Below are 23,876 nucleotides of genomic sequence, written 5' to 3'. Positions count from 1 at the left end.
CTTATTAAATTTTCTGTCTCTTTGTATTGCAGGCTCGGCTGCGTCAACGATGTCTTTACATATCCTTTCCTTACTGCCGACTCTAATGCCTTTCTGGAGTTGGCAAAGTCCCAGTTAACTATCTCAAGCATCCTCTAAACCAAACTGAGTACTGAACCATAAGAATCCATTGAACATAAAAACCATTTTCAATATATTTATGGGCTTGAATAAAATCTAAAAAAAAAAAAAAAATGATGAGGAAAATGAAACATAAAAACATTAAAAGAAACGAGCAAACCAACATCAACATATCCTATGCCAAATTTCATAGAAAATTATTAACATAACTTAAAAAAAAAAAAAAAAAAAAAAGTTACATAAATGAAAATGGATTCGGTGTGAAAAACATATAAAACTTAAAATAAAAAAAACTAAAACTACTCAATTGAAGCATCTAAGCATAGACTTAAAGTGATTGTAAATATTTAGTTAAAATTGTAAGCCAATAAGAATATTATTCGTTTCATAAAAAAAGGATTACTTGGTTTATGTGATAATTCGTATTGTGTTTATGATTTTCCATTTCACATGCGATTCCAATTATATCAATTGATATCTTTTCTAAGCTTTCGTCATTATCAATTTTTCACTTTAGGCATATCAAACTCCAGAAAAGAACATTTCAAAAATCGTAAAACTTAAGTTTAAGCAACTCTTGAAATAAAAATAAATCCAAAAACAAACAAAATTTACTTTACAATTAAGCTAGATCTTAAGCAAACCGAAATAAAATGTGTAGGAAATATTTGTAAAATAAAAACTTAAAAGTAAAACTACAGTTTATGCTAAATTCAAGGGCATGTCTAATAAGCATAATTGTAAATAGAATTTAGGTAAGGCCGCTGTCAAATGGGCAACTTGAAAAGTTGCAAATCTTTCAAAAAGAAACAGCCGATAAATATTTGATGTTTGTATGTACTTACTTCTTGTGTGTATCTAGTCTATAAGGGTGTGTAATTAAGCTAATTAATGTCAGGCTGCAGCAGAATTCTTCAACTTTAGCAAAGTTGAAATTTCCAGATGGGAATAAAAACCAAATAATAATCACTACATTCAAATCATTCAAAACGTTGATCATTAACAAAACTGTTCTTGTAAACGATTTATAAAAAGAACTTGGTAAAAATACTTCCAAATAGTTTACAATCTAAAGTTTTTGAGTCTGAACTCCGAACTCATAAACAACGATTAACACCTGCTGACTAATCATTTGAATTTCATGAATGAATATAGAAAGACTAAAAACTCGAGTTTCAAAACCCTTCCAAAGAATGAACTTTATTTTAATGAGTTTGAGTTCTGCTTATAATGCCAATAGATTAAAATAATAATAACAAAGTCATTTAAAATCCTGTGCCTACTCAGTAATGTCACGTATTTCAGGTCTGGAAACAGTTTTTTTTCAATGTTTGTTTGAGTCATGGGCTTTATTACCTTTTAAATTTATTTCATTTATCATATTTGAATCTCTTAAATGTTTGTCATGCAAGAAAATTCTATTTTATGTAAATTTATTGCGCAAATTGAGTCACAATTGTGAAACACGCTGAAATATGATTTCAACAATTTGTACCAGAAACGAAACGAACTTGCATAAATGCAAAATGAACTCGAATTTGTGCACTAAACCGCAAAATGCAGTCCAAATAAAGAAAGAAAAAGTTTTCTAACATAGCCACCTTTATGAGTCATAAGGCCTAAAATGTGTTGTGTTTGTTTGCGCCTCTAGGCAAAATGCATGCACCATGTGGCGTGTTGCATGTTGCTTGACTTTGGCGGTCCCGACAGCTGCTTAAGCTCATTTGCATACAAAGGCGTTCGATTGTGGCAAGAAATGGAACAGTTGCCAAGCACGCAAATAATTTTCTTTGATAGCCGTCCAGAATAAAGCCAGCTCTCCTTCCTAGCGCCCAGCCCCTAATCACTACATCCGAGACGAGGACTAATGCTGCCAGCTTGACACTTGATCCGATATGAAACTAGAGAGATAGTTAGTTAAAATCGCAAATCTAAATAACTAGCCAAAACTTTAAAATTAACGTGTAAATAATAAACAAAAAATTTGTAAACATAAAAAAATAGATGTAAGACTCAAAACTCTCAAATCATATTCTCCATTTAAGTCCTAAGAAAGTAAATGTTAAAAGAATGTGAAAAAACAAAACCAATACCATAAAGGTTGAAGGTTAAAGGGAAACACGAATCATTTAATGGATGAAGACTCAATTTATCTGAATTTTCTGAGCACTACATAAAAAGGAAATGAAAACCGAAACCGATTTCCTCTTCTCATTAAATTTTGTTATTTTAGGTTCAGATTTTTTTCTTCAATGTACTTAAGAGAACCAGAAATGTTTAAAAATAGTTTGTAAAATGGAAAACAAAAATAAAACAAGACACTAAAAAGCAAAATAAAAATGATTTAATTCGGTTTTTTCAGTTTTTTAAAATTATTCTCATTTAAAAATTCAAAGAGATCTTGTATATGATTAAACAGGATCCCAAATTTAGGATGTTAATGATAGAAAAAAATGTTAGCATTGTCGAATTATTGGAGTAGATTCATAAAAACTGAGCAGTAAGTTAGAAATGAGTAACATTGTTTTATAAAGAGGCAATTTATATACAAATAGTTGTTCCATTATGAATTACAGGGGCGATAATATTGATTACTCAATAGACTCAACTCAGGATAGTTGGCGGCTGATAATGGAGGTCGAATGAATTCTTGTAATACTTCATCTCGATTAAGGACTTCTCCCTTGTGAGGTGAATACAAAAATGGTGCTCGACTTGAATTGTAAATACAATTGGCTAAGCTGGTAGCTTCAATTAGTTGCGGATCAAAGGGTGGATGAATGTACACAGATGTATCGGATACCTTTTCGACAATGTTTAGAGAATCTTAACAAAAAATATAAAAAACAACATTAAATTCAACAAGCGGTGATGTTTGCAAAAGAAAACTTACTCAGATTAGTTTCGGAGAACCGTATTAGAAATGTTCCAACGCTGTAGTTCTCAAGCAAATCCACGGCTCTTTGCCTATCAATTAGACCCACTATAAGCCCAGCCTTCCAAATGGCACTTACAGATACATCTTTCGGATTATTATGCTCCTCATTGCTATTATTCAATCTGGGCTGCAAGAATCTCATAAGGCTATAAAACCATTCCCAAAAAGAACGCTCTTGCTTCCAGTGAGTCTTAAAAAACTTTTCCGACGTAATCCATTCTTCTTCTGCGAATTTCAGAAGAATTTCACCTGCAAAATTTATAATATTTATGTTTGTCATTTTGGATTAAAAGATTTGGATTTTTATTACTTACCAATGTATTCAATATTGACGGCATGCAGCAAAAAGTTTGTCCTTATATTAAACTCATGTACCAGAGCCGCCTTTAAGGCGTCTCGTGAAACTGTTTGTTGGACTGTAAATGGCTCATCTGTTTCGTATGGAAAGTAATTCATCCAAAATATTGTAGCCTCAGCCAGTCGCTCCTGATTGGTATGCGTTATCTGAACCACGGGCTTGGACAATGCCCAAATGCACTCCAATTGATTGTTGATTAAAATTTTGACGTGAAAAAGTAAAGCACACTTTTCTTCCAAAACGGAAATACAATTGTCAAAACGTTTGGTTTTTAGTAACTTCAGATTATTGAATGTAGCTAAACGCTTGTCGTCTTTATACGCCAAAATCCGTATGCAATTCTCCAGTACCGGTGCTGTCTCGGTATTAATTTGAAAAGAATCCAATTTTTCTTGAAGTTCTTTTATTTGATTGCCTGCAATCACAATTTTTCATAAATCAATGGTGTTTTCTTGTCGCGTTCTACTCACCTGATATAATGTGACAATATACATTGGGTTCTGACATGTGCAATTCATCCGTATAGAGACATCGAAAGTCAGCTTTGAAATAGATACCCTTCTTTAACACTTGCGTTGATAAATCCGCGTGACACACTAACTTCATCAAATTATATTTGTCTGTCGTTATTCGTGTCCTTATTTGATGTATCGATATCGGTATAGATTTAATTTGATTGCTCAAATATAGAATGCTATTAAAAAACTGTATTAACAATTTAAAAGTACAACACTGTTGGGAAGTTAAGTTTGTGTCATTTCTACTTTGACAATTGCGATATTCTTCGACAAATGGTGTTAAAGTACAATATCGAACAAATATTTTATTAATTTGAAAATGTAACTGATTTTGGGAGAGCTCTGGTGTAACTTTCAATTTTTGAAGGTCAGAATTTAACTGCTTGACCTCAGCTGCAAATGCTGATATGCCATCCATATTAGTTAGCCAGAACTAAAAAAAGAAAGAGAGAAAATTATTAAGGCAAAAGTATATAGAAAAGTCCATTATGTTGCTTATAAAGTTTATTCCACATTTATCGATATCAAATTTTAACATGCCCTATCGCCTCATTTGGCATTTGGAATATTATTTTGAGAAGACGGATTAAAAATATTTACATTTTTGTCGATCAACTTAAACAATTAAACTAACAAGTACCACTCTGGCACATCTTGCCTTTATACAGAGAGAAAAGTCTGATATCGTCAAGCTCTGTTTCAAAACTAAGCCGCTCTCAGCAAACGCCTTGCTCTGCCCAAGTATAAGATAAGCTCAAAAATTAATCGCAAGAGAGAGCAAGCATTTCACATGAAATCGGGCCACATAAGATGGCGTTTGCTGATTATATTTCAATTTCCAAGAAACCCTCATCAAAACATATACTAAACCTTTTTTTGTCGTCATGGCTTGTCTAATTGCATTATATACATAGAAAGCATTTGGTGTTTACTTTCAGATCGTATATATACATACGAGTGCTTATTTCATTGAACACCTACGACAAATATACAGCGATTTCAAGACAAAACCTTGAGATTTTTGGGTCAATTTTGTGGGTCGCCGACCAGATAACCAAGCTCATCTAACTTTAAAATCTATATATACATTTGTATGTTGCAGTGTCGATTGCGACGATGTCTATGCATATTGACGTTACTCTCACTTATGTTATTTTTGGGTTTGCCGGAAGTTCTGGGCTCTGCAGTCTATTCTGGTCAAAAAGTGAGCCGACTCAAATGCCTTAGCATTACCAAGAACAAAAAATTAGTTTTATCTAAAATGTCTAAAGAACGGCCTACAATCTTAGCACGCCAAAAAAACGAATATATTGAGAAAAGTCACAAGACGGAAAGACGGGCATAGCTATATGAACTCGTCTCGTTATGCCCATCCAGAATACATATACTCTATGTGGTCGAAGATGCTTCCTTCTACGCGTTGCACACTTCTGACCAAAATTAATACAATTTCATTTTAATTTACATAAGACTTAGACGAAAACTACATTCGTACACTAGCCTGGGACTCGAACCCGGATCCTCGTTGTTGTTCAGTTGTCTAAATGACTGGGTCACCTAGACAGCGCATCTACCGAGGACTGCCCATTGCGAATCAGTTATACGGACAAGTTTTTTAAAATAAATAAAACATTTACAATTAGGCAGGGAAAATTACTTTCAAAAATTAAAGAACTTTTTTCCTTAAAAAACAAAAATTTCAATTGTTCAATTAAAGACAAACTATAGATATTTTATTGAGTATCATTTTATAGATTAACTATAATTTTAATTTTATATAAATTTCATTCACAAAATACGTAATTATGATTGAGTTCGCGAACCAGATGTTCATCAGAATTTGAAATATCAGGTAAAGAGTTTAGCAAATCTTGTAAATCAGTGTCAATATCAGGGTCAATGTCAAAATCCATATCCATTTTAAAGACAATATCCACATTAATATTAAAATCAGTTGATGATGAAGATTGTATGCCAATGGTCCTGGGGTAATTGGTCGTATTTAATCTATCAGAAGTTGGTGGTTTTATAATTTCATTCCGATCTTTGCTCTTATTGTCAAATATAGAAAACACGAAATCTGCTCCTGATAGATGGTCAATGCACGTTGCCAAGCTAACATAATTAACTTCTTCTTTATTCCACGGCTTATAGACTTGTACAGATGTATCCGACATCTTTTGAACAACATTCAGAGCATCTATAAGTAATTTTTTTGGATTAAAAAAACCGATTTGTTATTTCTTTAGAGAAATCTTACTTATGTTTGATTCGGAGAAGCGAATTATGAAAGTACCAACACGTTGATCTTTAAGAAGTTCTGCAGCCTTTTCATTGCTAATGAAGCCAGCAATATAACCAGCTTGCCATATGGCCTGCACGGAAGTGCCGGTATTTCGATTACTTTTTTCGGGCTGCAAAAACTTCATAAGGTTATAAAACCACTCCCAAAACGAATGATCCGACTGCCAAAATGTTTTAAAAAACATTTTCGATGAGATCCAATCCTGTTTTGCAAACGCCCGAATTATTTTGTCTGCAAAAAATGTAAGCCTGAAGTCTATGTGAAATATTTTCATGTGGATTCTTACATATGTATGCAATGTTCACATAACACAAGGGCCTATGAGGTATCCTTTTCCTGAATTCCTTCTCCAGAGCCCTTGTCAAATCCTGGCATGAAACCCAATCGTAAACAGTAAACGGATCAAGTGTTTTCATAGGGAAATACGTCATCCAAAAGATTGTACCCTCAGCGATTCGCTGTTGATTACCATTTGTAATCTGAACCACTGGATCAGATATCGACCAAATGTACACTCTTTCTGTGTTGATCACAATTTCAGTACAGAAGAGCAATGCGTGTTTATCTTCCAAAACTGCTTTGGTATTCGGCAATCTTTTAGTTTCGATAAGCTTCATCTTATCAAAAGTGGCTAAACGCTTTTCGTCTTTATATTCCAATGTCTCCGTTGAATTCTCAAGATAAACAGATGCATTCTCTACTATTTGAGAAGGATCCAATGTGTCTTGAAGTGTTTTAATCTCATCACCTGCAATAAGTTTTTACATATTTATCTGAGATATATTTATGTAAAATCCTAAGTTTTAATTGTTTTCAAGAAAATTATATAAGTAATTAAAGCAAATCACAAAAATGGTTAAGGATAACCCGGCTTTATAGGTATTATACCCTTGCACAAGGGTATATTAAGTGTGCATAGAAGGAAGCATCGCCGGCCATATAAAGTATATACAGTATGTCAAGAAACAGTTTACACACATGGAAAAAAATAATTTTTTTCACTTTAAATACAAAAATAACTGGGTTTTATTCATTTTAACAAGTTTTTTTTATTGATTATAGCTTAATACTAAATACTTAATTTAATTATGAAAAAACAAAACGAAAATTATTAATACAACTCAAAAGAAACAACAAAAACTGAGATTACACATTTCTGACACTGTCAAGAAAGTGTTTACACATTTCATTTTCAGGTTAATTGACTACAAATCTCATGGACTTTAATATGCTTTTGGATATTTTTAATACTTTGTGTGACCCCCCTTAGCATTAGCTACATGTTGAAGACGTCTTTTCATTGAATTGATTAAGTTGCTAATGTAATCCTGAGGGATCTTTTGCCACTCTTCTATTATAAAAGCTTTCAGCTCAGCTTTGTTCTTGGGATTCCTTTTTCCCTACTCTGGGTGGTCCATCATTGTAGTACAGCATCATTTTGGTTTCGTCACAAAATATGACGTCTTCCCAATAGTCTGCGGGCCGATTTAGCATGCTGGTAGCAAAAGTTAAGCGCTTTTCTACATTAACTGGCGATAGCAGGGGTTTCTTCCTAGCCACTCTTGAAGAATACTTGTGTCGTAGGATGGCCTGGCGCACAGTTTCATGGGAAACAACTAAGTCGCACTCATCATGCAGCTCCTTGGCAAGCGATCTCACCGAAATTTGCGGATTTTGATCGATCTTGCGCATGATAAGGCGGTCTGCCCGTTGGTAAATTTTCTTTTTTTACGGCCACCTCCACTCTTTGCCTCAAGCCGGCCCTCGTTTTTGGCGCGATTAATTACATTGTATATGGTTTTCCTCGACACCGAAAACATTTCGACCAATTCTGGAACAGATTTTCCCAACTGGTGATTGTATACAATCAATTGGACTACGTCAAAACTTAATCTCTTTCCTGGCATTTTAAAAATCAATTATTCAACTCAATTCAGTCAATTATACAGATCATGCAACAAAATTTCGCATCAAAATAATGAGGAACGCAAAGTTAAAGCTGTTCTAAGAAATTCTGGAAGCATATCTAACGGTAAAATTCTATTATTTCTAAGAACGAGAGCGAAACAGTTGGCAAAAATGAAGTGTGTAAACACTTTCTTGACAGTGTCAGAAATGTGTAATCTCAGTTTTTGTTGTTTCTTTTGAGTTGTATTAATAATTTTCGTTTTGTTTTTTCATAATTAAATTAAGTATTTAGTATTAAGCTATAATCAATAAAAAAAACTTGTTAAAATGAATAAAACCCAGTTATTTTTGTATTTAAAGTGAAAAAAATTATTTTTTTCCATGTGTGTAAACTGTTTCTTGACATACTGTATATTCTTGATTAGCACGACGAGACGAGTTCAAACAGCCATGTCTGTCCGACCGCCTGGTTCAATGCGAAATCCTCCTAGACCGTAAGAGCTACTGAGCTGAAATTTTGAATGTAGGTTTATATATACTGCACAGATGAATATCTCCGATTCAGCCGATCACGGTTCAGAAAGTCACGAACAGGGAATTTTCTTAATAACTACCATAATTTTTGAGTGAATTTATTACACCTATAAACGACTGTGCCGATTTTCATCAAGATCGAATGACTATAGCCATCGATCGTTGCAAAACAATGACCTTTGACAGAAACTTTTTTAATTCCTATGGTAAGATTGTAGGCAGTTTTTTCAAACACAAACGGATAAGGAAAGATTAACAAAATTAATTTGCAATGGTATACAAACTTCAGCGCGGCCCTCTGGTTTTTTATTACATTTAAATACTCACCAGATAAAATATGGCAACATACACGAGGTGGCGGACTCCAATCATCCATGTAGAGACATCGAAAAGTTGCATTAAAGCAATTGCCTTTCGTTAAAACTTGCGTTGGTACATCCACATGACACACTAATTTCATCAGTTTCAAAATGTCTTGTTTAATTTGTATATTAAGCTTTTTTATTGTCAACTGGTAAGTCCATCCAAGGAGAGAGTTGAAAAATTGTGATAGCAGCTGATAAATTTGGCACTGTAACGGACTAAAATTTTGAGCATTTGGACCAACACAGTTTTTGAAATGTTCACAGAATGCCTCAAGTGCGCAATATTCTTTATATATAGAATGAATGTTTTTTTCCACAAATGCTCTGTCGCAATGAATTTGCAAGTTAATGCACTTTAAAAACAAGTTGTGAATTGCCGTTATATAAGATGAAATTTGTTCCATATCGATGCAAATAGCAACTAATCCAGTTAATTGTTTACAATATTTCAATTGACTAAGTATGATAGTTTCCAAGTCTAGTTCAGAGCTGATAATTCAGTCTACGGTTTTTTATTTATTATTTACTAATTGTAAAAGGAATTGATTTGACTGCGAGGTGCACTTAAATTCAGTTACGCTGAACACGACGAGGCAGAGGTTCTTAAACGACTGAAATATATTCGAGATCATGCAAATCATAGCACATTTTAAAGTACACTAGCTTCCGTCTCCGTATTCTTATCGCACCATGAGAATCAAAACATTTTTGCGCTTCTAAACAGTGATAAGTTTAAAATAAATAAAAAATAAACATTAATATACATTTCTATGTAGCTCACAATATGACCAGCTTGCCATATGGCCTGCACGGATGTGTCACTGACACCGTTATTTCCATTACCTTTTCTGGGCTGCAAAAACTTCATAAGGTTATAAAACCACTGCCAAAACGAATGCGTTGGCCTCCATAATGTTTTCAAGAACATTTCCGATGAGATCGATTCCTGTCCTGCAAGTGTCTGAAGAGTGTTGTCTGCAAATTTTACAAAGATAAATCCAATAAGCATGCAAATCATAGCACATTTTAAAGTACACTAGCTTCCGTCTCCGTATTCTTATCGCACCATGAGAATCAAAACATTTTTGCGCTTCTAAACAGTGATAAGTTTAAAATAAATAAAAAATAAACATTAATATACATTTCTATGTAGCTCACAGATTGCAAAAAACTAAGTCTTCTCGCCGACTTAATAATAATAAACAAGTAGCTCACTTTGACCCTTTGGCCAACATTGTAAGAAACTTTTAAAAATTGCAAGAAACAATTCGGTTTTTCAATCTGCTCGTCTTCTAAATGAATATACATGCGAAACTTTTTTTCTTTAGATGTAGTCTTTGATTAAATTACATTGGTTTTAGTTTATTGTCGGTTCTCGCAATGAAGTTGAAAGACTACTTTTCTGTATGAATAATGGATTCAATCGGTTTGATCCGTGATACTTCGATTAGGTTTAGCAAATGTCATACCACAATGCCATCTCGGAAAGTATTCTGGAGGGTTTTAAGGAAAGAAGTTCTACACTTCCGTATCCCCATAGTTAAGCAAGCATTTGTCAAGGTCTGGCACAACTGTCTACGCTACAAAATACAGTCCGTTCATTCTGCCCCATTTTAATTGCTGCTCAAGTCTTTAATCGCAAAGAGAAGCTTCTAGGTTTGGGGCAGAGATGCGATTTGATATAAATTCGACAGAGCAGGAGTGCCAATCCATAAGGACTCCTGGTTTCTAGCTGCCACCTATGCAGATGATACAGCTTTTTTGTCATTAGTCGACGCACAGCCTTCTCCTCAAGTTATGAAAATGGCGTTCAACCCAGGGAAATCCACAAAATTCTTATTTAGTAGTATAATTATTTGCTGCAAACTAAAAATATTTTACAAAATATCATTTACATTATTTAATATTCATGATTATTAATGAGTTCAGATAGCAATTGTTCACCATAGTAAAGAACATCAGTTGTTGGATATGGCAAATCTTTTAAGTAAACGTCGAAATCAATGTCGAAATTATTGTTCATATCAGTTGACATTGGAGATTGTATGCCAATGCTTCTAGGGTAATTGGTCGTATTTGATGTTTCGGTTGGTGGTGGTGACAAAATTTCGTACCGATCTCTGATTTCATTGGAAAATACAGAAAGCAAGAAATCTGCTCCTGATAGTTGGTCAATGCACGTTGCCAAGCTGGCACAATTCACCAGTTGTTGATCCCACGGCTTATAGACTTGTACAGATGTATCCGACATCTTTTGAGCAACATTCAGAGCATCTAAAAATAAATAATTGTATAAAATACGCGTTTTCTTTTCTCTTAAGAGAAATCTTACTTATGTTTGATTCGGAGAAGCGAATTAGGAAAGTACCAACACGTTGATCCTTAAGAAGTTCTGCAGCTTTTTCATTGCTTATGAAGCCAGAAATATGACCAGCTTGCCATATGGCCTGCACGGATGTGTCACTGACACCGTTATTTCCATTACCTTTTCTGGGCTGCAAAAACTTCATAAGGTTATAAAACCACTGCCAAAACGAATGCGTTGGCCTCCATAATGTTTTCAAGAACATTTCCGATGAGATCGATTCCTGTCCTGCAAGTGTCTGAAGAGTGTTGTCTGCAAATTTTACAAAGATAAATCCAATAAAATACGAAAAATGTTTATGTAGATTCTTACATATGTAAGCAATGTTCACATCACACAACGGCCTATGAGGTATCCTTTTCCTGAATTCCTTCTCCAGGGCTCTTGTCAAATCCTGGCATGAAACCCAATTGTAAACAGTAAACGGTTCAAGTGTTTTCATAGGGAAATACGTCATCCAAAAGATTGTACCCTCAGCAATTCTCTCTTGATTTACATGGGTAATCTGAACCACTGGATCGGATAATGTCCAAATGAACACTCTTTCTGTGTTCATCACAATTTCAGTACAGAAGAGCAACGCGCATTTATCTTCCAAAACTGAGTTGCCATTCGACAAGCGTTTAGTTTTGATAAGCTTCAACTTATCAAAAGAGGCTAAACGCTTTCCGTCTTTATATTCCAATGTCTCCATTGAATTCTCAAGATAAACAGATGCATTCTCTACTATTTGAGAAGGATCCAATGTGTCTTGAAGTGTTTTAATTTCATCGCCTGCAATATAAATTAGGATACATTTACGTAAATTGCAAAGTTTTAAAACTACTTAATTAATTAAGTAATGAATGTCAATTAGTAGCTAGTAAGTAATTCCTTTTGTTCGATAAATGTTTTTGAGTAATCAAAGCAAAGCACAAAGGTTGTTATATTATAGTTTTCTCTATAATATTTAAATACTCACCAGATAAAATATGACAACATACTAAACGTGTTTGGGGATTCCAATCATCTATAAGGAGACATCGAAAGCTCGCATTAAAGTAATTGCCTTTCCTTAAAATTTGCGTTGGTACATCCACATGACAAACTAATTTCATTAGACTCAAAATGTCTTGTTTAATTTTTATATTAAGCTCTTCTATTGTCAACTGTTTAGTCCATCCAAGGAGAGAGTTGAAAAATTGTGATAGCAACTGATAAATTCGGCACTGTAACGGACTAAAATTTTGAGCATTTGGACCAACACAGTTTTTGAAATGTTCACAGAATGGCTCAAGTGCGGAAAACTCTTCATATATCAAAAAAATGTTTTTTTCCACGGATACTCTGTCGCGAAGAATTTGCAAATCAATGCATTTTGACAGCAATTTTTCAATTGCCCTCCCAAATGATGAAGCTTGTTCCATTTCAAAGTTTCAGCAAATGTTAAACAAATTTTAATTCGCAGTAAATTTTATGTATATTTATTATACATAGGTATGATTGTGTACTGATAGTATTTAGAATTGTTTTTAATGTGAGGTCCAGTATGGCTCAACACTTCGATCCGGAGGCTCACGAACAACTGAGGGCTTTCTCTCATTTGCCGTCATTTAAAACGCGAAGGCGATAAAAACACAAAGAGAGAATGAAATACCGATTTCTGAACTTGTTCAAGAGCATTAAAATATATATGTATGTATGTGATATATTCTAAAATGCAACAGCGGTAATATAATGATTAGATAAGTTATCGAATTTCTTGGAAATAAATTAGGTCTTGTTCATCGCTGATAAGTGCTATCACTTATTTTTTATACCCTTAATATATACCTACAAATTTTTGTCAAAAGTGGGCAGGGCATAGAAGGACTGTATATATAAAGTATGTATATTATCTTGATCAGTGTGACGAGACGCGTTCATATAGAAACGTCCGTCCGTCTGGATCAAGACAAACTCCTCCTAGACCGTTGAAGCTATAGTGCTGAAATTTCGCATATGAGCTTCTACACGTGTCGTATATCCCGAATTCAGCTTGATTGGATCAGCTCCCATACGAAGTATAATAACTTCGTTATTTTCTAAGCTATTGTCATATAAACTTATATATCTCAGTTTTGTAAACCTATTAACAACTCATGAAGAGCAGGTGACTAAATCGTGATGGCAGTTAGCCTGGGATTTTTAGATTAAAGATTAACAAAAAGACTGCAAGCGTATACAAACTTCCATGCAGCGAAAGTTATACCCCTTTCATATTCCATAACCTTTGGTTTTTTGTGTATTGTTTAGTTAGTTTTTCTCTTTCTATTTCGTTTTGGTGTACAGATCGAATGGTCGAGAATAGAATTTCAGAAGTTAATTAATTTTAAATAATAAGGAAATATAATATTAATAAAACCAAACAAAAGAACTCGGTCTGCTTGTCTGAAATGGGGGGTGCAATAGAGTTTGAGCGATCATAAAATTGATTGGTTTGAAACTTGACTAAAACTTTCGCTTGGAAGCTTTTAGTCCGGCATATTTAACTAGCGTTTGAAACTATTCCTCTGTAGTTGTTTATTTATCTCTTGTTAATAATACGTTTACTTAACTCAAATCGTAAATGCAATCAACCAAAAGCTTGTAAAACAATTTATATCCTCCACTTAAATTTCTTGGTAGATACTTCCACATATGAAAATAGTTTATTTTAAGTTTGCATCCATTCATATTCATATAATATATATATATATATATAACTTTTTGCTGAAATTTTCTACACCATTTTCTGTGTGTCTTACCTCATGCCTTTGGTTACCCTTTCGAATGGAAATGCCACATTTTAACGTTAAGCACTTGGCTCACATGGAATGGTTAAATTTTTAACATCGCGCCCGTGTGTGTGTGTGTGTGTGTGTGTAAAGGTATATGTAATTGTGTGCCTACCTCAGTCTGTTTACCATAATTACCTGTTTATAATTAATTAAAATGCAATAAGCGTAAATTTGATAAAAGTGGCACGCACATGCTTACACTGCAGCGTTAATTTTACTTCTACCATTTGTTGCTGCCTTTTTTTGCGTTTTAATGGCCTGTCAGCAATATTTTTGCAGACACTGTGCATGGCTAAATGAAATTAAATTGATAAACTAAATTACAATCGAATAGATAAAGCGTAATAATGCAGGAATTAATTCATAAATTATTCAATGGCCCAGCACAAAAGTAGGAAACAACAAACAGCATTTTTCTTCTTTTGCCCGTTTTTGCCATTTTCCACAATTTTCAGCTCGAATGGAAAAACTAATTTGTGCGGCCGTTCAGGTCACAAGTACGGAGGAATAGGGATGGTGCGGGAAACCGCACAAAATTGCAGCATAAACACATTGGTTGGCATTTCATGTGTTCATATTGACCTCATTCTCACTGGTCATCCCACCCACTCGACACCGTCTTCCTGACTTACGCATATTGACCATGAATAACTAGCGGAAATGCAATTCGAGTTGTGGTCACGTTTGCTGAATGGCTTCACCACTTTGCTCTCCCACTATAAAAGCACCTGATGATTCATTGTGAGCAAATTCGTCCGTCTGTGTCAATCAGGAGGAGAACAATAAGGCGAAGGGGGTCGACGTGTTCCGTGTTCACTTTAATTGCGGCGACATTTTGATTTATGACGAAATGAAAGTCAAATGATGGCTACAAGAGTTTGTAGCGGATGTACAGTGGCCCACTTGGAAAATGTTTTAAATTATTTTGAATTAAATTTCATGTTTATTCTAATAAGTTAAAATTTGTGTATCAACATTTTTATTCATTTATTAAGATGTCCTTAAAACTTATGAGTATAAATGATTGAACTGTTTCCTGACTTGGTGCATATTAAAAAAATATGTACATAGTTAAAGATAAAGGATTATTACTTTGTTTTTGTGATTCTCAATCTTGCTTAGTTCGACTTAAAAATTTAATAAATCTTTTGTAAATAGATGTACTTAATCTTTCCGAGATCGCATCAGAAATATTAACAGTATAATTTTTTTTGTCGGAATTTATTACCTTACTTACTTACTGTCCAGATATTGGTCTATTGTTATGCTGTCAAAAGTTTTCACATCCTTTTTAGATAACAGTCGTGCGAGTGTTTTCCTAAGATTTCTTTATGGATGTGACACAGGCTGATCATAAATTTCAATTAACATAAATTTCTTGCAAATAACATGGAAAAAACTTGGCAAAAACTTAAGACACAAGTACATTTTCAATTATGGTCCGTTGACAGAAGTTACCTCTGAATTTCGTTTTTATATTTTCCATATATTGCCAACTCTCTCTCTCTCTCTCTTTCTCTCTCTCTCTCTCTCTCTCTCTCTCTTACAGAATTCTGTGTTTGTTTATGTGTGCACTCTTTGATATGCACTTCACTGTTGGCAAAAATGGGGTGACACATGGAGATGGATAGAATGGAAAAAAAAACCTGAGTAATAGGGTTAGAATTTAAGCCACATACACACGTCACATGCTTGGCAAATGGTCAGAGGCTAAGCAAATTGCTGAAAGGCGCTTATGCAAAACGATAAAATGGGAAGACAACATAAAAATGGAAGCAAAACCGCTAGCACAAATCCTAACCCAAAGGCAATAAAACCAATTTCAAATTGTTATTTTAAGCGAAAGTAACAAAAAGACAAGAGGTTGGGTTGAGCTGGTGGATGGAAGAAGACAACAGAAAAAAAGGGTTAAACTAAGGTGCAAAACCAAGCAAATAGGAAAACAAAACGAATGGCAAAGAATCGTAAAAAATCAAATATCGATGGCGTAGGCAACAAAAATCAAATCAAATGAACAATTTCAAGGTTGAACCAGATAGCAGCCGAATGCAGAAGCAAAAAGAAAAGTAAAAGTTTTTCTTGTAGCAAAAAGGCATAGTTTCCAAATCTTTGTATGAAAATTGCCTCTGAATATATATATGTATGTATATAAACACACACACATACCTACCATACATATATACATATGTATGTATGTATGTATGTTGCTAGACACAGGTAAAGAAATGCTTTTTACTGCCCTTTTCTGATGAAATCAGCAAAAGATATGTGGACGAGCTAGACCAAATGGGGTTTGGGTTTTGGGTCCTTGCAAATCTTTAGAAGCTAATAAAAATGGCAAGACATAATGAGACGCACAGGCCCAAGTAGTGTGAGAACAGAACAGTAAGGGGAACATGTGGTGGATTGTGTGGTGGATCTCGATAAAATGTAAATTGAGCGTAAAACATTGGCGAATTTCTTTTTACGGGTGTAAAACATTTTTAGGTGCTTGCCACTTAAATGAAATTAACTAGCCGAATTTAAGTTTTCGATTAACTTATCTAAAAATACACAGGCAGCAGCAACTCGGCAACTTTCACTATGGCAACTTGAACATTTTCCACTACAATTTCTTTGTTCAATCTTTAATAAATTTCAGGTCAAGGAATGCATGAAGTGAGCTCAATTGACTATAGATGAAGGTTCTCGAAATGTTCCTATATACATGCAACTTGTACGAACTATTTTGATATTTCATTTGGTTTTTCCATTCGACTTGGCCTTTAAGGCTCATGTCCAGTTTTAAAGGTCTGCATACAGCTGTGACAGCTGCTGTGGCATTTGAATGTCACGTAACTGCAATGACATGAAATCATTTCCATTTTCATGGCTAAAATGCCTTTTAATGGCCGGGGGCCAGCAAATGTTGTGCAGAATTCTATATAATTTATGTGACACAAGCCATTGCCAAAATTATGTGCCAGAAATTGCAAGGCAAAATCAGGCTCTGTCCTCTCAACCCGGAACCAAAGCAATGAGAATAGAACCTCAACAAAGGAATTGGCGGGCAGCATTTTTTATGAGTAATTTGATATTGCCACGCATTTTTATTGCAAAAGGAAAAAAAAAGACACACAAAATAGGGAGGAAAGAAAAAAAATTATGATGCTGCTGCCATTATTGTTGTCCTATGAGTATTTATGTTTTGTTTTTTCAATAGAATTCACCAGGAGCGAAATAGCAATTCTAATTTTTCTCATTTTGTCCTGCTCTTTAAAAATGGAAAATTTATACAAATCTTTCCACAAACACTTCAGCTAAAAGTAAGCCGATTGATAGGAGCTTAGCACTTTGATCTGTTGATGACTTGTTCCTTAATATAGAAAGATATGATAACAGAAAAAAAAACTAATTATCTGAATTTATTTTACATATGTTGTTGCTATAGGTAGATAAACGAACTGCCTTTAAATTGGTAAAATAGTTGAATAAATACAAGAGAAAGCAAATTTGATAAACTCCAAAACGCTCCTGAATTTACGGCAAATGAGAGAAGACCAAAACACCCATAGAATAAAACAAAACAAAAAGAAATGTGGATAAACAAAGGCAATGCAATTACGTGACAGTGACAGAGCAAGGACAGCGACAACAACGAAAACATCGATGACGACAATGGGAATGACAATGACAATGGCAATGGCAACTGCTTTGCTAGCCGAGTTGCACGTAATTTACCAATGGGGTGTGGCCATTGGACAGTCGCAGACACTTTTATTGCAAATCATTTCAAATGCTGCAAATGATAACAACACGAAACGAAACAACAGAAGGACAAAAAAAGGAAGTTCAAAGGGTGTGCAAGCAAACATGACATTCTTTTGAATGAAATGGCTTCTGTGTTTGCAGCGTTAAAATCGATTTAAGGTGCAACATATTTTAACCAGCAAACATCATAATGAATTAACCACGATTTAGAGTTTGTTTGTTGTTGCATATCTAAGTGCTTCATGGTTACAACAATTTAGATTATTTTCAAGATATGATATATCAGTCTTTCATCTTAATGAAAGAATTGGTACAAGAAAATAAATTATTAGATATTAAATTATGCGGAAACTGAAAACTGGTTTAACAGAAATCACACTTTCTTATTTTTGTTGCCAACCTATTCACATAAGTCCATGTTTATATGTACATATAGAGTTTGTATGTTTGTCGCCAGACGTGGGAATTCACAATCGGCAGTCAATAATATAATAAACAAAAACATAAAATATATATACAAACACAATTACCTACGACATTTTACAATTCTGAAGGTTTCATATATGTGTGATTATTCATTTTATTCATCTACCAAACTGATAGCCTTTGACTAGAATGAATCACTTTTTGGTTGAACAAAAACTATAATTGCCATGTGTTTTTTTGTATTTATAAGTTGAAAAGTGTTTCTTTTACAAAAGACCTCATTAAAGTTAGTAGTGTACCATCTATCTATCCTTTTCCACTTTCCACCTTTGCCCTGCGGTTTTTTCGTTTTACTTTTCTGCACAGTTTAACTTATCATTAGGGGGCAATCAAAAAGTTTTACCTGTGCGTAAATTTATGCCCTCTTATCTTATGCGAAATCAAACATAAAACTTTTAAGCTTCAGACAATTGAGCTTAATATGCATAAAGTCACTTTTTTCGCCTCGGCGTTTGCCTTGTCAACGCTCATAGACATGGACATAAAGCCGCAAAGTAGGCAACACATATTTTCGCTTAGACTTCTGGCAGCTTATCGCATACATATGAACGTATGTATGTACACATACATATAGCTGAGATATCAGAGAGGAACCTGAAGTATTACGCAACAAAGGACAAAAAGAAAAGAAAGAAAAACAGAATAGAAAAATTGCACCGAAACGTCTGTCTAATAGAAGCTTAGGCTCAACTTAAGCACAATTTGAGCAATGGACCAAAATCCAAGTATAAAATGACAAATCTGATTTATGTGGCATTTCTTTGATAGCAAGGACCAGCAGCAGCAGTAAGGAATAAATAGATGTCCCAAAGACCACACAAACACCTTGGCCTAATCACATTGAGTCTCTAACTTTGTGCAGATGAAAACAAAGATGACCATCGGCCATTGTTTAGTTGCTCATTTGTGGCCATTTGTTTTGGCCGTGTGTTGAGTATTTATCAAAGGTACTTACTCTCTGTTGTCAGCTTATTAGCTAGTTAGGTTTAGCCTTGACTTATGACTAAAATCCTGGCATGTACATATGTTTGTCATTTATTTGGATCTTAGTACCGTTTAGATCTACATTTCAGATAGATATGCATCAAATGAAACTGCATGAAACTAATATTCACACTTAAATGAATGCTACACCTAGTATATTTAACAAAATCCTATAAATATTCTCCAGTTTTCTTTAACTTTTTGTTTGCCTTTTCTTCCTTATTTTTGTGACTAAACGTTTCAGGGGTTTCTACTTCTTTTTTATTGTTGCTATGGTTGCTTTTCTTGTTTTGGACGCGGTAGCCTATTGTCACGTTCGGCAAAGACATTTTCACGTATTTGAAATATTTTCCAAAAATTACCCAATTTTTTTTATGCGACATCTACGAGAATGCGTAAATGGACAGCTTGACAAGTAAACTTTCCGGTTTTGTGATACAATTAAAGTGAGTGAGTATTGCAATTATTTTTTATTTTTTATATTTAGTTTTGGCAAAAATTTTAATTGAACGTTTATTTATTTGAAACCAGTAATAAACTGAAAACAATTAATTGATCAAGTAAGAAAAAGAACTCAGTTTTTAATTCAAGAAATACACAGTCCAAACGGGGTTGAAAGGCGATGTAGATCCAACTGAAATTAAATAATTTTTTTTAAACATTAGATCGTTAAACCAATATGAAATTATTATAAATGTTAATTAGCTCAACTGATACATTTCATCTTCTTTCCAATGAATCATTTATGTGTATTATTTTTGTGCTGCTCTCAACCTTATCTTAAGCATCCCAAAATGCTTGACCCCTAAGTTGACTAGATTAAGTCCAGCCACACTTCCAACGGGAAGCGGTCCGTATTGTGAGCAAAAATGTGGAATTTTTTCCATGACGTAACATTTTTATTTCAATTGAAGTCTTATTAGATTAAATGATGTGCTTAAACGAATTGAATTGTCGTGCTGTTAGTAATCGTTTCATTTAATCAAAGGTGAAATGAAATGTGATTGGAAATCCATCTAAAATATGTAATAACTTAGAAACAAACTCACAATGATTGATTTGATTTTGAAACAAATATGTTTTATTAATTCATTTCCATGCTTGACGGTGTTCTTAATGATGTTTTCATTCATAATTTTGTATTTTGTTGTTTGTGTCATATACTCATCGTATTGTACATTGAATTTACGCTTAAAGATATATACAGAGTTTTGTGGCAGAGATTTTGCATTTTCGTTTTGTTTTATTATTTAAATTCAAGTTTTAATTACTTTATGGCATTTTATTTAGATTTATTCAATTACTTGAAGTATTTTTTTTTTTTGTTTTGTTAATAATTTTTAGTATGCAGCTTTTGTATCTTATAGAAATCTCTTCCCCAACATTCCATTCTCCTTCACATACATATTATCGTATAGATATTTGAATGCATTTAAGATTAGATTTTCGTTTCCCTCTTTTTTTTGTTTTCTATTTTTTTTTATACATCTAAAAATTGTTTTAAATACACAAATAATTTACACTTATAATTAGCACACACTCAACACATTTCTGGACGACTATGAAACGTCCATATTACATATACATTCTATATATATATATTTGTTTTTTTTTTTTGCTGATCATTTATGTGTTTGTGTTATTTTATTTTTTGTTAGTTGTAGTTAAATGTTTATGATATTGTTTAAATAAGACTTAAAAAACCATTACGGTTGACAACAATGCAGATTTATTTATGTATCTATTTAGTTCTATAGTCTATTACTCCAATACGCTCTCACACACACACACACACACTCACACTCGCAAGCATTCACACTCACATATAACATACTCGTTCATACATATGCAAATTTGACTCAATTAGCATTTAAATGTTTGCTCATTGATATTTTATATATGAATTAATTTTAATGCTTATTTTAAGAATTGGCGCACGTTTTTTTTTTTTTCAATATTTATAGTTTTTTTTTTTTTGTTTGGGATGGGTTTTATCTTGTTTTTGTATTTACAACCAACATGGAAAATCGTTGGTACATTTTTTGTTAATTAGCAACAAAAAATAAAAATAATAATTTTTTTTTTTTGGATTAATTATATTATTAATTATGCATTTTCGGTTTGTTTGTTTTTTGGCGCTGCTCAATGAAGGGACTTTAGTGCTAGGAAGTGAGTGATTTGATGGCTATTTACATAAGCTTTTCAGAGTTTAAAGTATTTGATGTTTGGTTGACTTTTGCTATTGTGTGTTTTTCGTTTTTCATTTTAATAATTTCACTAACTAAAATCGGCATTTCATTTTTGTAACAGCAATTGTCCTCCTCTTTGTTTTTGGAATGTAATTCCTTCATCATACATCATATCCTTCTTTTATTCGTTTTACATTTTTACATTGACAGAATAATACATAGTGTATTAGACATACACTCACACACATACATATAAGTAAGTTTAAATTTGATAATATTTTGTTTTTGTGTTTTCTCTCTTGTAAAATTTAGTGTACAATACATATAGAAACTTTGGCAATTTATAAAATTACGATATGTTTTGTGTTAGTTTTAAGACTTTTTCAACAGTCACCCCAAACGAGTTCTTCAATCCATTCGATCTTTTCAGTTTATATGTGCTTAATTTTATTAGATTATACAATTTTGATGAGAAGTAAATCAAGTGCAAGACATTTTTAATTGTGTTTAGATCTTTTTTTTTTTGTATTAAACTGAAAAGAAGTTTACAGAAAAAAACAATTATGAAACATTTGATTTAAACAAAGTATTACACTGTCCAACATGATTTTGAATGGTATATTCTTAAGCCAAGAGGAATTAGCGCCAATCGAGATATATATAGATAGATTCTCCATATTTTATACTGAATCTTTTTATTTAAAAAATGTAGAATAAATAAAGTGGAAATACATAAATGTAATTGAATAACGAGCTCGGTAGTTATTCGAAACAATTTAAATTTTAGGTTGAATCAATTGATGATTATTTATTTAGATTTTGTTCAAAGCTCTTTTTATATTTCGTCTATAAAAATATATATTTTTGGAAGATGGAATGTTCGAATTCAGCTCAGATTATAAATATTTAAAGAATACATAATGATAAGTAATTATTTGAAAGAAAGGAAAGCTCAATAGGAAAGAAAATCTCATTATAGGAAGGGTTTGATTATCGATTTATATTTGAACTTAACTTTTGGTGATGAATCAAATGATTCACGTTGAAAAAAAGAATTTGCCATTTGGTATTGTCATATTATCATCATATTATTTTATTTTATGATTCAAATAATGAAATCAAAATCTCTCAAACATTTAGTACAAAAGCAGGAAGAATTATTTATGAGTTGAAAATATTCTTCATTAATATGTATATAAAATAAAGTTCCATCGAGATATTTTTTACTTAATTAAATATTATTCTGAATTTGGCACTATTCCAGTTGGCTTAGTGAATTGTGTTGGACAGTGTTACACATATAATTCATGATCTATTCACTCGACTACTACGATACACTTAGAGCTATTTTTGTTTTATATGATTTTGTGTTTTTGGTTTTCGTATTTTAATTAAACTCGTTTTTTACCATGAGTTGTTCTTCTTCTGTTATCATTTCATATAATATTAAACTATATATGTATGTATGTATATCGTTTTGTTTATTTTCAATTTGTTTTGCAGCGCCAAAATGCTTAAAAATTAATAACATTTAATACAATACAATACATATACTCTCTATATGTATATATATATTAATTTTTTACTATTTACAAACATTCTCTCATCGTTAATTTTTTATTGAAATTTTTTCTTCTGTTTTCTGTTTTTACAAATTAAATTCAAGAAAGCTTTTGTTTTGCATAAATAAATTAGCAGCTCTTTTCATTTTTGCACATTTGTATGTATATATTGATTTGGGTTTTGTTCATTTTCAATCTGAAGCAAAGACGAAAAATTATTTGAGGGAAATTGTGTGGTTGACCTTTTTTGTGTGTTGACTTAATTGAGCTACCGTGCAGTTAACAGCTTTGGCTGATGCTGCGACGTAACCAATTGGGATGTGGACACAGATGCTTCAAGCAATTTCTTTTCAATTTCTGTAGCCAACCTTAGCAACTCATCAGATGTATCATTTACTTTAATATCTTCTTCAAAAACATCTATCTTATCTATATTTTCATGATCATTAATATCATCTTCATCATCGTCATCATGACCATCATCATTTACACCCACTCTCGGCCTACCCTTGTTGTTGTGCCGAGCTGTTGGCCACCCGCCACCCCGGAGAATGCCAGCCAGGGTGGCTCCAGTGGCCAATGCCAGCAACAACATTGCATTTGGTGCACGGGCAACCAGTAGCGAGTCCGTTTTGTTGGCTGCATTTGGTTGAATGAAAAACGATAAGATTTTTGTCACAAATAATTCCCGGTATG

General features: G+C 33.1%; 4 protein-coding genes across 8 annotated transcripts in view; 1 reads left to right on the top strand and 3 right to left on the bottom strand.

Moving 5' to 3' along the window:
* Nucleotides 1-2,473, top strand: part of beat-IIIa (beaten path IIIa) — a 35,961-nt gene extending 33,488 nt beyond the window's left edge. For all 3 annotated transcript variants that reach the window (XM_068290133.1, XM_068290124.1, XM_068290118.1), the window contains exon 7: nucleotides 33-2,473. In XM_068290133.1, the coding sequence (XP_068146234.1) occupies nucleotides 33-118 (86 nt within the window). In that variant the 3' untranslated portion in view covers nucleotides 119-2,473. The remainder of the gene's footprint in view (nucleotides 1-32) is intronic.
* A 148-nt stretch (nucleotides 2,474-2,621) lies between these two features.
* On the bottom strand, nucleotides 2,622-9,719 carry LOC137576788 (signal transducer and transcription activator-like). Of its 3 annotated transcripts, none has more exons than XM_068290099.1 (5): nucleotides 9,009-9,719; nucleotides 3,887-4,367; nucleotides 3,373-3,831; nucleotides 3,014-3,307; nucleotides 2,622-2,946 (listed from the first exon to the last, which is right to left on the bottom strand). In XM_068290099.1, exons 1-5 carry the CDS (start codon nucleotides 9,078-9,080, stop codon nucleotides 2,684-2,686), a joined length of 1,569 nt encoding a protein of 522 aa, XP_068146200.1. In that variant the 5' UTR covers nucleotides 9,081-9,719; the 3' UTR covers nucleotides 2,622-2,683. The 3 variants fall into 3 exon arrangements, with proteins under 3 accessions (XP_068146200.1, XP_068146207.1, XP_068146192.1); XM_068290106.1 differs by lacking the exon at nucleotides 9,009-9,719 and adding an exon at nucleotides 4,535-4,624; XM_068290091.1 differs by lacking the exons at nucleotides 2,622-2,946; nucleotides 3,014-3,307; nucleotides 3,373-3,831; nucleotides 3,887-4,367 and adding exons at nucleotides 5,656-6,134; nucleotides 6,195-6,470; nucleotides 6,526-6,987.
* A 1,160-nt stretch (nucleotides 9,720-10,879) lies between these two features.
* On the bottom strand, nucleotides 10,880-12,962 carry LOC137576479 (signal transducer and transcription activator-like). The gene is made up of 4 exons (XM_068289621.1): nucleotides 12,373-12,962; nucleotides 11,724-12,185; nucleotides 11,379-11,663; nucleotides 10,880-11,320 (listed from the first exon to the last, which is right to left on the bottom strand). The coding sequence occupies exons 1-4, from the start codon at nucleotides 12,815-12,817 to the stop codon at nucleotides 10,947-10,949; spliced, it is 1,566 nt and encodes a 521-aa protein (XP_068145722.1). The 5' UTR covers nucleotides 12,818-12,962; the 3' UTR covers nucleotides 10,880-10,946.
* Nucleotides 12,963-20,487: 7,525 nt separating this feature from the next.
* Nucleotides 20,488-23,876, bottom strand: part of beat-IIIc (beaten path IIIc) — a 66,229-nt gene continuing 62,840 nt past the window's right edge. The window contains exon 6 of the mRNA XM_068288474.1: nucleotides 20,488-23,819. Coding sequence (XP_068144575.1) covers nucleotides 23,449-23,819 — 371 coding nt within the window. The 3' untranslated portion in view covers nucleotides 20,488-23,448. The remainder of the gene's footprint in view (nucleotides 23,820-23,876) is intronic.

Source organism: Drosophila tropicalis, unplaced genomic scaffold (assembly GCF_018151085.1).
Source record: "Drosophila tropicalis isolate 14030-0801.00 unplaced genomic scaffold, ASM1815108v1 contig_1187, whole genome shotgun sequence".
Taxonomy (NCBI): Eukaryota; Metazoa; Arthropoda; class Insecta; order Diptera; family Drosophilidae; genus Drosophila; species Drosophila tropicalis.
The sequence above is the reverse complement of the archived record's forward strand: the minus strand, read 5'-3'. Positions and strand labels throughout refer to the sequence as shown.